General features: G+C 39.9%; 1 protein-coding gene across 6 annotated transcripts in view; it reads left to right on the forward strand.

The window, feature by feature from the left end:
* LOC117429104 (GRAM domain-containing protein 2A-like) overlaps positions 1-11,255 on the forward strand; it is a 41,706-nt gene extending 30,451 nt beyond the window's left edge. For 5 of the 6 annotated variants that reach the window (XM_058998511.1, XM_058998506.1, XM_058998508.1 and 2 more), the window contains 7 exons: positions 1,152-1,250; positions 2,010-2,081; positions 2,681-2,743; positions 3,137-3,308; positions 4,840-4,933; positions 7,623-7,730; positions 8,636-11,255. In XM_058998511.1, coding sequence (XP_058854494.1) covers positions 1,152-1,250; positions 2,010-2,081; positions 2,681-2,743; positions 3,137-3,308; positions 4,840-4,933; positions 7,623-7,730; positions 8,636-8,639 — 612 coding nt within the window. In that variant the 3' untranslated portion in view covers positions 8,640-11,255. The remainder of the gene's footprint in view (positions 1-1,151; positions 1,251-2,009; positions 2,082-2,680; positions 2,744-3,136; positions 3,309-4,839; positions 4,934-7,622; positions 7,731-8,635) is intronic. The other variant, XM_058998507.1, reaches the window with a different exon arrangement.
* The last annotated feature ends 5,445 nt before the right edge of the window (positions 11,256-16,700 follow it).

Raw genomic sequence — 16,700 nt, forward strand, 5'->3', positions numbered from 1 at the left:
AATAGTCTTTGCAGAACATTACCTTATTTGGGGTGTCAGATTCCAGCAGTCTGAGCTGCGAAGAGCAACGGCACTGATCTCTGGGTTTAAAGGAATGAGTTATGAGTTACACTGTGGGAGACCTGATTGAACCCTAGCCAATACATTTAGCACAGCACAGAGACCAGGACCAGAGGACACAGCTGAAAATCAGGTGGAGACACAATTAGCACAGAGGGTAGGAGGCACTTTATTACACAGAGTGGTTAGTGTTACCAAGCCACAGGCATTGATGGACTGAACGGCCTCTAAGTTTTCAATCAGGCCTATGCTAAATCTGCTGGTTTGGGTGTTTTCTGTGTTTTGTTGGATCTCTTCCAGCAGGTAATCACTGTATGACCCCCATGCTGTACTCCATTGTAGTACTCCTGTGTTTAATTCAGAGCACATTTATCAGTAGCCCGATTGCTAGCACGCGATCAGTACACTAAAAAGCTGACCACAGCAAATCTGCTGAGTAATATTGAACCTTTACTAGGTTTACTATTGACATCAATCACCTGGCCCTCTATAACTATATTTTAACTGTGCTGTGCTTTTACCATTGTGTTCTGAACACCCTACAGTGTTTACAAGAAATGCATTACTTTGCTGTGTCCTGTGTTTTAAGTATCGCGGCTCAATATTTTTCAATATAACCCCTATTTGTTTTAATATTAATGGGTCACTTGGGGAATTCATTTCTCATCTTTTTTCTTGGTACCATTTGGCAGCAGAAAGAGAATTTCTATGATGAGATTTGAGCTATATCCAGATCAGCCTGCAACAGAGCTTGTTTTCTGTACCCAGAATGCACCACTCATGTCATTCAGAGCTCCAGCATTGTTGTAGCGTGTGAGTAAAACATATTAAAACAAATGTGGATTATATTTAAAAATATGGTGCTGCGATACTTAAAACACATGATACAGCAAAGGTAAAGTGATGTGCTTCTTGTAAACACAGCAGCATGCTCTATAGCACTGTAAGGGCTGCATTGCCAGGTGTTTATTCTTCGGACTCTTACGGCACACAGTGAGCTTGTCTTGGTAGCAGAGCTCTCGTTGTGCTGCTGTTTGAGTGGGAGGCTGAATCACACACCTGACTGCACTCTCTTCTCTTTTATCTTTCAGGTTGCCATCCCGGTGGTGTCGGTCCTGCTGGTAAAAAAGCACAAAACAGCAGGCCTGGTCCCCAACGGACTCGCTATAACCACTGAATCCAGTCAAAAGGTAAACGGCACTGTTTAAACACTGTGTAATGTAACTTGACATTTGGAGAGGGATAACTACTGCCTTTAGATCATTGTGTACCACAGTCATTAAAACCAGCATTTCTAACAGTGCATGTGAGCCTGTTGGCCTTTAAAAGCATGTACAATGCCAGAGGGAAGCCTATTAGTGTTTGCATAGGCCTCTGTCAACAGATTATGGGGATCTATACACACACGCAATACATATAATACAACAGAGATGAGTAAGAAAATGGGTTGATTGCACATACACCCACTGCTGTGATAAGTGGTGTGCTGTTAATCCTACCTCTTCTATAAAAAGATGAGTTAGTATTGTCTTTTGTGACCAATAATGATTTAGATCTCATTCTGCACACCTGTGATCTGTGATCTCTATCTATTTGATGTGTCTGCTTTACTCATTGTTTAGATCATTACATTGAGTCTTAATTGTAGGATGTTACACTCCAAAAAAGTATCATAAATGTAACGCGTGGATATGAGCTATACCTCACTGTACTGAGGTCACCAAGTCAAGGTAGTCAGGGTATTCAAGGCACTCTTTTACACTAAATACAGCACTAAATTAAATGCATGGAATAGTTTACCTGTAAACTCTAGAACCAAGACAATTAGAATGTGTCCTGGGATTCTGCCCGAAGGCAGAAGGTGCACCAGCAAAGGTCAAGCTTTGCTGATCCGGAAGCTTCGTTTCATTCTCCACATGCCTCACTCTTGTTCTTGTTGTGTCTTGCAGTACTTGTTTGTGTCTCTGCTGTCCAGGGATAGTGTTTACGATGTGTTGAGACGGGTCTGCACACATTTACAGGTAACGTACAACTGAGATGCACAATTTGATTTGATACAGTAACTCTAATGGGAACACCCCTCCAGATACAGAAAATTCACACTGGAAAAGAGCCCTGTATTCAAGAAATCCAAGACTTTTTTTAGTATCCAGGCAACTAAGCATACCTGTGATGTTCTTTCGAAACCACTGGAGGGCGCTGTTTTGTAATTTGCAGTACATTGTAAACCATCAACTATTTAAATGTCAGACAGGGGATTTAACATGGTTTCACACACTGATATATGATATGACGGGATGTCTGTACAAGTCTGTGTCAATACAGGTGGGCTTTCATGCATCTTTGATTCCCACAGTCATGAATGCATATTGTAGTGAACCCTGCCATTACTTTTCTGTCCTCTAGTTTTAAATTGGGGGTTTAAAAGGTACATTTGCAGCTCTCAACACTGTTTTACAAAAATATAATTCTTTGGTAGCTTTTTAATTTTTTTTTTAATCTTGAAAAAATTCTAGACATAAGAAAAAGTGGAAAGCACTTGCCAGTACATGTGTTTTTGCTTTCTGTTTTCTGTCTGTAATTCATCAGCCCTTAACAGTATGTCGTTGTGCTTGTGCAGGTCAATGGGAAAAAGATTTTGAGCATTAAGCAGTACACAGAGGAGCCAAGCGCCTTATCCCTGGTAAGTGTTTCTGTAGACTGTCGCTAATCCAAACTAGTTGGGACCAGACCCTGTTTAGATCGTAATATCTACTGTACTAAAAATGCCTAGTTTATGTTTTTGAGGCTCACCTTTCATTAGAAATCTGTAATAACCCTTGGAATAACATACAAAGACTTACAGTACACATTTATAGGGTTACTATATTATATATCCTTGTGACCAAATGGTTATATTATTGGTTTAATATTGTATATTTATTATTGCTTTATTGCTTAATAACATGACATTTGTACCCACATATTGTTACATTATTATGTTTGAATTCATTCTTTGCATAGTGTTATTTTGCCTAATAGTGTTGCAGTGCGCTCTCACAGTCAGTTTACGAGTATGTGATTTTCACTCTCCCAGCTCCTTCCGCACGATGAGTTCCCCACGCCAGACGAGTTCCCCCCTGTTCTGAAATGGAGGCGGAAACCCTCGATAGCCTCTATCGCCTCCTCCCTGCCCGACATCCTGGGCAACTCCACCAGCAGCCTCAGCGCTGTGGACGCCTCCTTCCAGAGCGACAGCACCACGCAAGGTCCTTTAGCTGCATCTTCTTGGGCTGCAGTCAAACTGCATTTAAACCATTGAACAACAAAGTCTGACTGTCGTTTAACTGGTTGCCAGCTTTGTATATGAATTACACTGATCTAAATAATACTTGAATAGTTTCACTCAAGAAGCCTTAGACTGTTGTAAGCCTGTGTCACGGATAGCTAGGTGGTGATGTCAGACCATGAAGAGACACTGATACTGTGGGTTGAAGCGCTGATGTGCCTATTTAATAAATGAAATAAAAGGTTTGAGCAGAAAACACTTAACACAAAACAAAACGGCACGGTGGCCAAAACAGATACCCAACAAGTACCACGCTGGTTCAATTTCAACACGTGTAGCAATTGTTACTGTTTTCTCAGTTCTTACTTGTCTCGTTCCTCCTGTGAGCATCCCACCCTGGTCAGCAAAAGCTGCTGGTTTTTATAACGTTGAATTAACTGGCCATCATTTACCTAGTTTATCCCTCGACCACATTCTGCACGGGTTTTCATATGCGTGGCCAACAGCCAATTTGTCAATAAATCATCAGCTGCCAATCGCGCATTCTCACGAGAGGTAGTCTGGCAGAGACGAGAAGCAAACATCATCTCTGCCAAACTACACAACAAAACACACCCAAAACAGTACATTTAAATAATAATACCACACAAATACTAAATAAATAAAGCACACACAGGGAGTTTAAAAGTTTCATGAATATCTGTATTACTAAAAAAAAACCTGATTTTGAAAAATTGAACCTTTTTTTTGCTACCGAGTCAAACAGAATGTTTTTTTAAGATCTACAGTAAACCCTGTCATATGGGACTGAAGTACTGCACTGGATTTGACAGAGATACCCTAACATGTAGTACTCAAATATTTGGATACTAACAAGGTTAAGTCAGCGACTAATAAAAACATTCTAGCCAAATGACAGCACGGTTAATGGGACAGGAATCATTCTTTAATGTAACGAGCACTTTCACAAAAAACACCTGCTTAGACATAGACAATTGAACATACTTCACTGATGCATTATTAATAACTACTAAGTCGTTGTCACTGAGTGTATTAATCATTTACTAACTTAGACTTGTGATAGTGGAAAGCCACGCGATGCTGGTAAATAGCTACACTAGAATCTGTGTGACCTGCTATGTAATGTTCTCATTCATGATGGGTTACTATCCATAGTTTATTCATGAGGGTCTCGTAACTGGAGCTGTTATTTGGTTTCGCTCTTTTTCATGGAAATGCTTCAGGATGGTTATTTAAAATGGCTCGTGATATTTTAACGAGACACACAACGTATAATAAGTGCACATACCAAGATGATTGTGTAGATTAAAACCAAATATGATGCCCGTCGCATTTTCATTGCATGCTGGAACTTGAGAGTATGTAGCAACGATTCCTTGAAACATGCTGTTCAGTTCTGAATAGGGGAAAGGGTTTCAGGTGCAAGCTGGAGGTTCTGCGTCTGTGGCTCTGAGTTCTCAAAGCAGTTCCTGTCTGCCTGATTCCTTTAGAAAGAAGCCTGGAGACGGAGAAGGTTGTGATGGTGGAGCCCGTACCTGAACTGGGACAAATGGAGTATCAGCTACTCAAATTCTTCATTCTGCTGTAAGTGACGGCGCTGGGCGCTGGGGCCCTGGTTTTTAAAAGAGAGAAACGCTCCTCTGCTTATTGAACTGGCAGCCACGGTTTTCAAAAGGCACTTGAGTTCGTGGCAGTTGTTTGACAAGTCCTGGAACTAGCGTACACACTTCCCTTTGCAAAGATTCCACTTCAACGTACATATACAGCTTTTATTTACAGAAATGGTATGTCTTTTTATTACTGTTGAATTTCTTAAAGTTTACAAAATGAAATGTACTGGTAAATGAAAGACTAATAAATTACTGTTGTGTATTCCTATATACTGATCTTTAAAAACATGATCTTGAGCCACGGATTTTCAGATAAAAATGGGTTAATCGGCCTTTATTCTTGCACACAGAGCAGTGGAGAAATTGTAGCTCCAGTTTATCACTGTCAAATACAAGCTTCAGGAGCCGTACATTTGCATGAATCTCCTTTAATGTGTTAATGAAAAAAATTAAATCACTTTCACAACATGAATGAAGGGGACTGTCACAAAGACGGCTGGTAATGGGTGGCGTCAGACCAGAAAGGAATACACAGACAGACGGTGGTGATGAGTAATGCTGAGTGCAATGGTGGCACTCAGCGTTTATTAACAAAATAAAAAGGTTTTAAACACAAAACAGGACACAGCACTTACGCCAAAATAAACAGATAAACAAAACGAACAGACACTGACCCACAGGGACGAACACTAAACAAACACGTACCACGTAGCAATTTGTTTACTTTTTACTTTAATTATCTCCTCACTCTCTCCCGTTCCTTCGCCCTGAACACACAACCCAGAGTGAATGAAAATGTGTCTATATATACTGTTGTGCTGGGATTCAATTACTAATTAATTATTCACTTGAATCCCAGCACGTGAATTCATTCTGTGCAACCCCGTGCTCACATACTATACTTTAAATGCACGTGCAGTGATGTGCAATCCCGTGCCTAAATACAAATATACAATTTAAATCACACGTGAAACACAGACCCGTTTATATCCCGTGTACCAATCTCTATACACCAACATTAACACACGCACGCAACGTACAACACATAACACACACGTGCACACAGGGGCGGGGCACATTGCCACAGGGACCCATAAGGTTAACTATTTTGACTTCATTTTCAGGGATAAATCACCCTAATTTCATGAATTCCATTGTGGGTGTCAAATATCTGGCTTCATTGGTGTGCCCTAAAACCACTTTGTGATTATTTCATCATCGTTGGGCCAAATAGTGGCGAGGGTATGGAGTGAGTTACCTAGTCAGAGTGGTGAGGGTATGGAATGGGTTACCTAGTCAGAGTGGTGAGGGTATGGAATGGGTTACCTAGTCAAAGAGTGGTGAGGGTATGGAATGGGTTACCTAGTCAGAGTGGTGAGGGTATGGAATGGGTTATCTAGTCAGAGTGGTGAGGGTATGGAATGGGTTATCTAGTCAAAGAGTGGTGAGGGTATGGAATGGGTTACCTAGTCAGAGTGGTGAGGGTATGGAATGGGTTACCTAGTCGTGCTGTTGATGTGGAATCACTGGGATTCTTAGACACAGTTTTGAGATCAATCAGCTACTATGAATCGGACAAGCACAGATGGCTTGACTGGCCTAAATCTTCTTATGTTCTTAAAAATCTCAGGCTTGCTGATATTAGAGGAAATGCCTGTAGGCTTGCACAGCACCACTAAAGAGGAAACAGAGTAAGATCAGTTATATTATTGGGCATGAAAAATGAGTTCAGCAATACATTTACAGATTTGATTGGAGGCCTAAAGGGACTTTCACACAGTAAGTAAAATGGTTTTATGTACGTTTTCAAATTAACAATGTTTTTTGTGTGGGGCCGGATTGGAACATTTTACGCCTTAATAATGAACATAATGAGATACCCATTAAGTCACAATTTTGATGTCTGGTATGAAATTTAACACTAGTTTAAAAGCTGCATATGTTTATGTATGAAATCCCCAAATAACATTACTTTCAAGGCCAAGAGCACCATCTGGTGTCTAGACTTTGAATAGACTTGCAAGCTAACCATGTTGTATGCTGTCGTCACATTTCTCTTGTTATTTTCCATGCATTACAGACAATCTTTTTAAAAATCAAAAATACCTAGCTTTTTATTGTTGTAGGGATGTCTTATAGTTATCAAAGATTTTGTTTAAGGTGGTTCACTATAGTTGTTACCTTTTTCATTTAGCAGCCTGCATAAATTAAATGTCTGAAAGGTTAGCAGGGGCATTTTTATGTATATGTGTTTAACATGGGATGGGCATGTTCAGTTTTACATGAATAATAAGAAAATGTCTTTTTCCAATAAAAAAACAAGCCTGGGGACCCCCTTTATGGCGCAGATGTACGGGCAAGTAGTGAAGTGAAAATTATTATTTTCCTTCCAGACAAACTTAGTCTAGAAGGAAATTGCTGTGCCTTTTGTGTGTGTGTATATATATATATATATATATATATATATATATATATATATATATATATATATATATATATTTGCATATCTCCCTACAACCCATTATATATATATATATATATATATATATATATATATATATATATTAAAAAGCAGTGGGAAAAAAAGCATCTTGTTTAGGGGCCACAGTTGTCATTCTCATGCAGTAGTGCTATAACGCCTGGGACCCTGTCTCTTCCCACAGAATCGTTCTCCTGATCTGCTCTTCCTGTTACCTGGCGTTCAGAGTTTCCAGTCTGGAGCATCAGCTCTCCTTTTTAAATACAAATCCTCTCCTGCCAGCCAATGAGAGGTAGGCATTCTCCAGATCCCATCCCACCCAGCGTGCCAGGTATATACCGTCAGACGGGCAGGTGGGCTAGACCAGAGTAAACCATGTGATAATATGTGAGCAGGTGAGCTGACTTCTTTAAAGCTCTGTTAAAAAGTATTTGACCTCCATGTATACACCACTGTGTCTGTATATACGTGCTGCCACTGGGAATTAGCAGCAGTGTAAGGGTTTGAGTTTGTTACTATCGCACAACTCTGTGTCAGCTAACTCTGCAGGAAATCAGTGGTGGCCTCAAATGAAAAATCTATTTCTAAACAGGTCCACCAAGACAAAGACCATGGTGTATATAGCCAGAAGTGTAGAGGACAAATCAAAGGAGGTTATGACGAGGTTATAGAATGCATTGGTGAGGCTGTACTTGGAGTACTGCGTTCAGTTCTGGACACCACAGAACCAACAGTACACTGTGGCCCTGGAGAGAGTCCAAAGAACAGCAACCAGACTAATCCTAGGAGTTAAAGAGCTGTACAGCTATGAAGACAGGCTGAAAGAACTGAATCTCTTTAGCCTAGAACAAAGAAGGGGGGACTTGATTGAAGTCTTTCAAATCTTAAAAGGAGTTGACAAAGTTCACCCTAACCAATACTTTAAAGTGCAACACAGACGCCAAGGAGCTGAGGACATACAGCAGTTTGAAATGAAGTGGAGATAGACTTGGGACAGAGACAGTTTACACAGAGAGAGGTGAGGCTATGGCATGGGTTATCCTGGGTTATTCTTTAATACCCAACTTGACAAAGTTTTGAGATCAGTCAGCTACTGGGAACCGGACCAGCATAAATGGGGCTGTTTGTTCACAACTTTTCATATGAAGTGTTGTTCTTATCACCTGTAGCAATGACTCTGAGTTTCTCTCCTCACAGGTAACCGGTCCTGCACATCCACCTATCCAACTCCTGAAGATCAGACGGTACACACATTCCCAAGACATTCCTGTCTGTTACAGTCAGAACACTAGAAAAGGAAACGCTATAAGAAACACAGCTGTTAAAAGCCTCAGCTAGGTTGTAGTGGATCACGGTCAATAAAAAGCAATCTCATCAGGATGTGAAAATCTTATACCCGAATCTAACTGTTAATCTGTTTTATTAGGCTGGAAATTGGCCAGAGCTCATGAGGGCACAGAGCTTGAAATCCAGCTCACCTAGTGAATACGCTGAAGTTTACTCTACAGGACAATCTACAGGAAAATGAATTGCTGGCCAGGATTTTAGACCCCTTGAAGCTGTTGCTGAATCCCCTGCTGTAGCAATCTAGCCAGGATGCAATCTAATATACTGCTATTCAGTCTAATTCATGCAACTGCAAAGGAGGTATTCCTCATTCGTTTTCCATGCAGTGTGACCTCCTTGCTTCTCTGGACCCTCCTTCCTCTACACACAAGATTCAGCTTCCCTAGTCCAAGGCACACAGTCTGATGCACTTTGACAGTGGATCCCATGAGTACCTCTGCCAGGTTGATTACATGATCCTCCATCATACACTTGAACACTCCACATTCTTCAGCCGTGGCTCGCCAATACTTGAAAATCAGAAGGCAAATTGAAATCCTGTCCATGGCAGAACGAGATGCATGGAATGGGACTGTGGCTGACGCTATACTGTTGTAAACAGTACCTGACTGATAAAGCACATTTAAGAAGAAGGACTGAAGAGAGCAATTCTCAGACATTACCTGGGATGCTGACTGCAGTGGCACTGTATCTTTTTCTGAGATACATCCATTCCTATGCATGCATGTATGCATAGATTGATTAACCTTACAGAATAATACCAGTGGGATAAAATTATAGCACCAGTGTATTACCCTGAAGAAACTAGCTGAACCATTTTAACCAACAACAGCATTACTAGCAATGGCAACACAATGGAACACACATTGCACAGTGCTTCTGCTGGGCGAGCGCACCATTGGGATACCACTGCTCTGTCAAAATATGAGAGTGTTCTCTCTGTGCTACCATTGAACCATACCTCATACCACTGTAGCTTCCCACTGGCATTGCACTATTGTACCCTTAGGACAGAACCATTGCATTCCATTGTGGTTCAACTGGAAAGATTTAATTTATAGAACTAATGTGGTAGACAGATTTGTAGTTCACCATGAAAAAAATCCCATAGTGAAAATATTTTTTGAGCACTTAAAAAAAAAAAAAATACAGCAAATGTTTGTTTACTGATGCACTAGCTGTCACATTTAGGAACCTGGCAGCCGGTTTAGTTTGCTTCCAGTAAGTGATTGAACACGTTGCATAGAGCCTGCACAATTTCTTTAAAATGTCTTCAATGAAAAAGTTACCGGCTGCATCAAAGATAAAGATTGCTATGTACACTACAAGACAGAGACATTTTGGTGTTATTTTCTGTATTGATTTATGGTTTATTATTATTATTTTGTTTTGATAATTCACTGGTGGTGAAAATAGAATGCCTTTTAAAAGGTGGACATAAAAAAAATCCCTAAAATATTCGTCAATTTAGCATTTACTGTTCCGATAAGTATTATGTATTTAAGAACACTTATTGTATAATAACTGTAGAGAGAAATGATCAATTGTCAATGTGACAGCACCATCTGCTGTAATAAATATTATGTTTAATCATGTAATATCTGTTTTTAAACCGCGATGTGCAGTGATATAAGCCATTTTTTAAGATTACAACAATACAGCCCAGTTTATAAGATTTAAATGCACCATTTCATTGTTGGTGCAGTATATAATACCACTATTGTAAGAGATCACCCAGCATGACTACTGCCAAATGGTCCAGAAAGCAACTTCTACATTTAACATCGTGATTTCAAAGTTAGAATGACATTTAACTGGGTACAGTAATACTCTACACATTTAATAAACAAATTCAGCAATCATGGTCATCATTTCAATTATTCTAATCCGTTTTCTTATGAGCTTGAGTAACTTTATCACTGGTCCACTTTTTTCATTGTGATTTAAATAAACTTTTAGAAATATATATATATATATATATATATATATATATATATATATATATATTTCAATTCAGGATATTCAGATTTTTCTAGTACAAGCAACAAATCTTGTTGTTTCTTTCCTGGTGCTGTAGGTCACAAGAATGTGTGCTACCAGAAAGCACCAGCAACGTTTTGTATTTGAAACATCTGCATATCCAAAAATTTATTCGAGCTTCTGCAGTACACAAAACAATGAATTATGGAGGAAGTATAAGACATGTATTGTGAGACTCCAGCCTGAACACTGTAGTTGTGCATAGGATGAATGACATGGAGAGAAACGAGATGTACAGTTTGCTTTATAACAATGTATCTATGTATAGCATTTTTTGTATTTAAACTGGCCGGTGTTTTGTGTCTGTCAAGGAACAGTGCACTTGGCTCATTTAGTTATTGTTCTTCTAAACAGATTGCTTCTAGGTTTGTATTTGACTACAGTGTGTGACTTGCAGAATTGTCTAATAATAAACAGCCCAGCCATCCTGTTCCGTTTCTGGATTTGTCTTTGGGACCTAGCGAATATACAAAGAAACACCCAGTCCACAGACCATACCCCACCACTGTTTAGATCATTAGATCACACTTTGCATACCGAGATTATGAACATCAAACATCTAACAATGCATGTCTGTGTGTTCCTGTCTTTACAAATATGAAGGGCCCTATTATAGGGATTTCATCTATGATGGGATTTAGACCGCACTGTATCCAAAACCCCACTGGACAGACAGCATGTTCTGCACCAAAGACTTGTTTTGTAACTTACATATTTACTGTGAGCAATGTACCGTAATGTTAAAAATATAACATGCACATGAATACGACTCACCTCAGACAGAGAAGTTCTCTTCAAAGAAGTTATACTGTGCCAGTACACGTGGTCCCTTGACTGTTCGTTTCTGTAAGAATGTAGAATTCGGTCTTCTCCTGTGGTAAAATAATTATTTTGCCGTGTCTCTCGGGGTCACACCCAGCTGCAGGTTGTGGGTGGTGCTGACGTGGCACTAGGGCTGATTTTTGCACAGCGAGCAGCCCACAGAAGGATCACAGCTACTGGATTCAAAGCTGGCGGATTCTCTACGCTTGGTAAGGGCACTGCATAGTATCTAACAAATTACACATTGAAGAGGTAAGTCACATTTTTTTAGTTCATTCAATACGTTTTTGATACACTAATGTCATGACATATATCACGATGTGCAGGTCACTTTACGATATGTATCACGATACTTGTGATGGTCCTGATGGGCTACTTGTGTGATGCATTATACGATTAAATGATCATTAAAAGATGGACTATTTTGTTAAAAGACAGTGAGTTAGGGAGAGAATGTATTCATACCAACTATGAAACACACTTATTCTTCCTTCAAGAACCACTTGGTGACTACAATGAGCTCTGTTGTGCTTTTGGTCTTGTGTCATGATACAAAACCATGCATACCTTTATCATGATAGGGTATATCGTAAAGAAGGTATCACGATTCATTGATGCACCCCAAGAAAACTTACATATTGTTAATTAAAAGGTATAGCCATTTTAATCATGCAATCTAGAAGGCCATAGGTCATTGCTGTCCCACTGATCTTGATAAAAAACCCAACCCCATGTGAAGAACAAAAAGCATGTGTGCAGCTGATTATGCGCCTTTAAGTGCATGGAGCATCTGGAAACTTTTTGATCTTAATAGCAAGGTATGTTGCTTATGGGAATTCCCTGCAAACCGGCTGTTGACCAAATGAGACATTAAAGCGAGCCTGGCTGTCAGTTAATGAGTTGGTGTGTTGTAGTATTTATGAAAAAGGGGGACGTGAGCCCCTTGCAGCATGCTTGCTCCTTCTGTGGCAGATGTGCGTCCTTGTGAAGGTAGGCAGCTAAGTGATTTATATCGCAGAGCTCACAAAACATGCACCCTATTGCAGAACAGTCCCACTGGGATAGCATTACAATACCAAGGTATTATTCTGAAGAAGATGGCAAAGGAACAAGAACTGTCCTGATTCAGTCGTATACATGGCACTGCAATGGATTACCAGTGTGCATTGGCTCGTATGGTTGTATGTCATCGCTATGTAAAAAACATAATAGGAAAATCACTGTGATACAGTTGTAGCTGCCCCTATAAAACTATTGCATGCTCATAAAGAAATCTTCACTACTAATGTGATCCTTCAGTTCTGTAGTTAAAGCCACCCCTGCTCATTGTCACCATTGACACTATCCGTGTGAAAAGGTGATTGTGAATGAAATGAAAAGCAATCCCATTCTTTTAATGCATGTTGCTTGTGCATTATTTCGGTACTGTGGAGAGGGTATTAGTCATGAACCCACTTCTGCAGCTAGCAGGTTTCTTTCTGTTTTAATTACAAATCCCACTCTGAAGGGAAGCTGAACAGCAGACCCTAGCCCTAATTCCCTTTGATCTGCATTGCTGTTCAGAATGTCTTTGTCAGGGCAATGTTGTACAAGCCTGGGCATTCCTTTTCTTTTCAGCCAATGTTAAGGGTGTTAATTCGTTTTAATTATTGCTGGCGGGGTGAGGCATGTTGAGGAAAGGTCTTGTTACTTAAGGAATGTTCCTGGTTTTCATTGCCGATGAATGATGTCAGGGTGTGGTAATTAGATTCAGTGAAGTGCATGCTAATTCTGAGTTAGCAGGGATCATTGCTAATGTACAGAAGATGGCTGTTTCTGTCTGCTATTTGTAATAGATGGTCCCCCTTCTGTTGAAGATCTTGTATTGTATACTTCCATTTGAAATATGCAGACATGTCAAAGACATTGTTATAGAAGATGTTTTTTCCTGGTGCCGTATCATTTCATGCATTGTAGTTCACTCCAATGGTCTAGCTTTAACCAGACCTACAGCAAACATATTCAGCTGTTCCTCAATAGTGTGTATCTGACATACTTGTGCTTCTACTAAAAACACAAGTGAAGGATTCTCAACATAATAAAAGCAGGATCAGAAAAAATGATAAGAAGCTAAGATGATTCTGGCTAGCTCTGCAAGGTATATACTGCTGTGCGAGTTTTTTCTCATGTTGTCTGTTCAGTGTCAGCACTTAAGATTATCCAGAGATGCTCAAAGCCAAGTAAAGGCTGATTTAGAGAACATGATAGTGACTCAATATTGGGGCAACTTAACTCAGAAGCACTCAGAATGATTGCAAACATATAACAGTAAGGGAAATGTATTAAAAAGCTAGTACAATTATTTGCATTGGTTAGCTCTTCAGGTTAAATACCTGATTTATTCATTTCTGTCTTTGTAACTTTAAAAAAATAGTCTTTCTCGTTTTGATTAAATTAAAGCAGATGGTCCAATGTGCCTTAAAGGGATTTAAGTCCTGAAACACTTTAGTTAATATTCTACAGTAAATATGACAGGAAACTTGGGTGAACGATACCATAGTATTTTTTATCTATGGGTGATAATAGAGTGAGCCTGTTTATTGTGGAGTCCTCTGGTGCCTCATGCTTTTACGTTTAAGCTCACAAGATGCGATAAGATAAAACCCGAAGGGAATACCAGCACATTCCCAGTCCTGCAGGTCCTGAGAGGACAGACCTTTGAGAGCACAATGGGGTCTTCTTCCTGAGGAAAAGCAGAGGAATATAAATAGAGCAGGGCCTCGCCGGGAAAAATCCAAACACAGCCCCCCGGCACATAAACAAGCTTTTGTAATGGAGCCTGGGCGGTGAACACCACAAGAGCAAACCTTTCACACCCACTCATTGTTGTGCTCGGACATGTCCTGTCATTTATCTTTAATGTAAACTCTCTTTTTCAGCAGACTTCTGGCAATAGACTGTGTAACTGAGGGCTGCAGTGTACTTTTCAATAATAACAGCGTATGAAACCCAAGATGAGCCACAGCATTTCCTGCAATGCAAACCCAATAGATTTGCAGACTCCATTGGTCCTGTTACAGTGATACAGTAGAAATGATATGGTGTACCGCAACCGATTACCGTTATGGTGCCTTGGTCTGTATCGTTGTAGCTGCCCAAGAACTACATTGCTGTTCGCAGGGACATTGTGGTGCCATTCCATTGTTGTAAAGATCTTTTGGTAAGGGTCTCCATCTTGGAATTTTGGAAGACCCCTTACAAGAGTTCACCTCCTGCAAATGTTGTTGTCTGCATGGGAAACAGTCCTCTATGTTTTATAGGTATCATTGAATAATGATCAGATTAAGACCTGGATAGAGATTCAATTGGAGCAATCAAGTAGTTTAGGATACAGGTGGGACAAAGACCAGGAGGGCTCCCGACCGCGAGGACAGTCGTTATGTTTTCCAAAAGCACCCCGACATTCTACAGGTAAGTTGATCTTACCTGCAGCCTAGGGTTTCTCATCCAACATGAGACTGGCCCTACATTGAACTGCAGTATTTAACTCATCTACTGTGGAATGTGCTGTTTATGGATTCAGTCACTAATACCGACGTATACTCAAATGATCTCACTGTTCAACAGATCACTGTTGTGATTGAAATCCCTATTGCTGTCGGTTGCTGTGCAGGGTATGCAAGCACTCTGCATGGTCTGTCTTGGGCTGTGAGCTGCATTAATTTTCTCTTCCACCAGGATGAGACATTGCATGCAATATAGCTGCCTTCATCCACTCAAAGCCTTAGGTTTTCTGATGCCAGGAACAGTACTTGTTTGTATCTGTATAAGTATAAACAGTAAGCACTGTAAGACTTTCTGTGTACTGTGAGTTTGAACTAATGCAGGTATTTCCCATGAATAATATGGGACATAAAAGACTTTTATCTAATGCAAATGTTATGTATCTGTGTTAAATAGCCATTTCAAATGATTTGATTTGCTTTTTTAAATACATTTCCCTTACTGTTTATATTATATTCACACATTCTGAGTGCTTCTGGGTCCTGTTGCTCCAATATTAAGTTCTTACCATGTTTTCTCTAAATCAGCCTGTACATGCCGTTGATTATCTCTGGATAATCTGAAGTGTCGACACTGAACAGATTTCCACATTCCATTCATTCCAGTGAAAAATAACAATCATGTACTCTTGCAGCACCAGAACTGGAATGGTTATAACACCATACAATAGTAATGGAAATACAAAACCCGAAATAGATCTGCCCTTTAGATCAATGGAATAGACCCCATGATATACAATTGAATTCCATGCATACTGTAATACAGTTTTTCAGAGGATCGAAATCCATCTGACCTTTAACTCTGTTTTGATACAGCGTGTGTTCCCCCCCCCCCAGGGGTGATCTGTGTACTCCCTTGTTAACACAAAATACAGTGGAAAGGGACTGTGGAAGAGAAGGAGTTTAGTATGTATCCCAATACTTGCACCATAGAAAAAACCTATTAGGTTTACAAGTAGACAGAGATGGAACACATACAGTGTTGATGAGCAGGTGGACTTGGCCATGGGCAGAGCTATGTAGTGCAGCAGCGGCCTGAAAAGAACGCACACTGGCCCAAGCCAGGTCACCTGACAGCAGTGTCTCGCATGATTGAGAAGTTCTTTGCAAATTACTGTGTCAGGCTAGTGACGGAGCTCAATATTCTGTTATCATTTATGAATCATACGAATACATACAGTTAATATGCTCCTGGTGTCTACTATAGGGGTCCTCAATAAAATGCCAATGATCTCTTTATCTTTCAAAACTTTTTAGCTTGTTTTTTTGGAATATAGCCTGTAAATATCTGCTATAGCTGTGTGAAATGCTTACCTAACCAGTTGACTTAAAACTGATGTATTTTGACATTTAGATATTGCTGTACACTTAAGTTCACCATTTTGGCCGGATTTAACCTAGAAATTGGAGGGTCTTGATTCGACTGTGTTTACACTGCACAACTGTTGCCATGAATTATTGCTGGCAACTTTGTATTTTACACAAGACAGTCTGATGACACTTCATTTGTG

The sequence above is a fragment of the Acipenser ruthenus genome, chromosome 24 (assembly GCF_902713425.1).
Source record: "Acipenser ruthenus chromosome 24, fAciRut3.2 maternal haplotype, whole genome shotgun sequence".
In the NCBI taxonomy this organism is placed as follows: Eukaryota; Metazoa; Chordata; class Actinopteri; order Acipenseriformes; family Acipenseridae; genus Acipenser; species Acipenser ruthenus.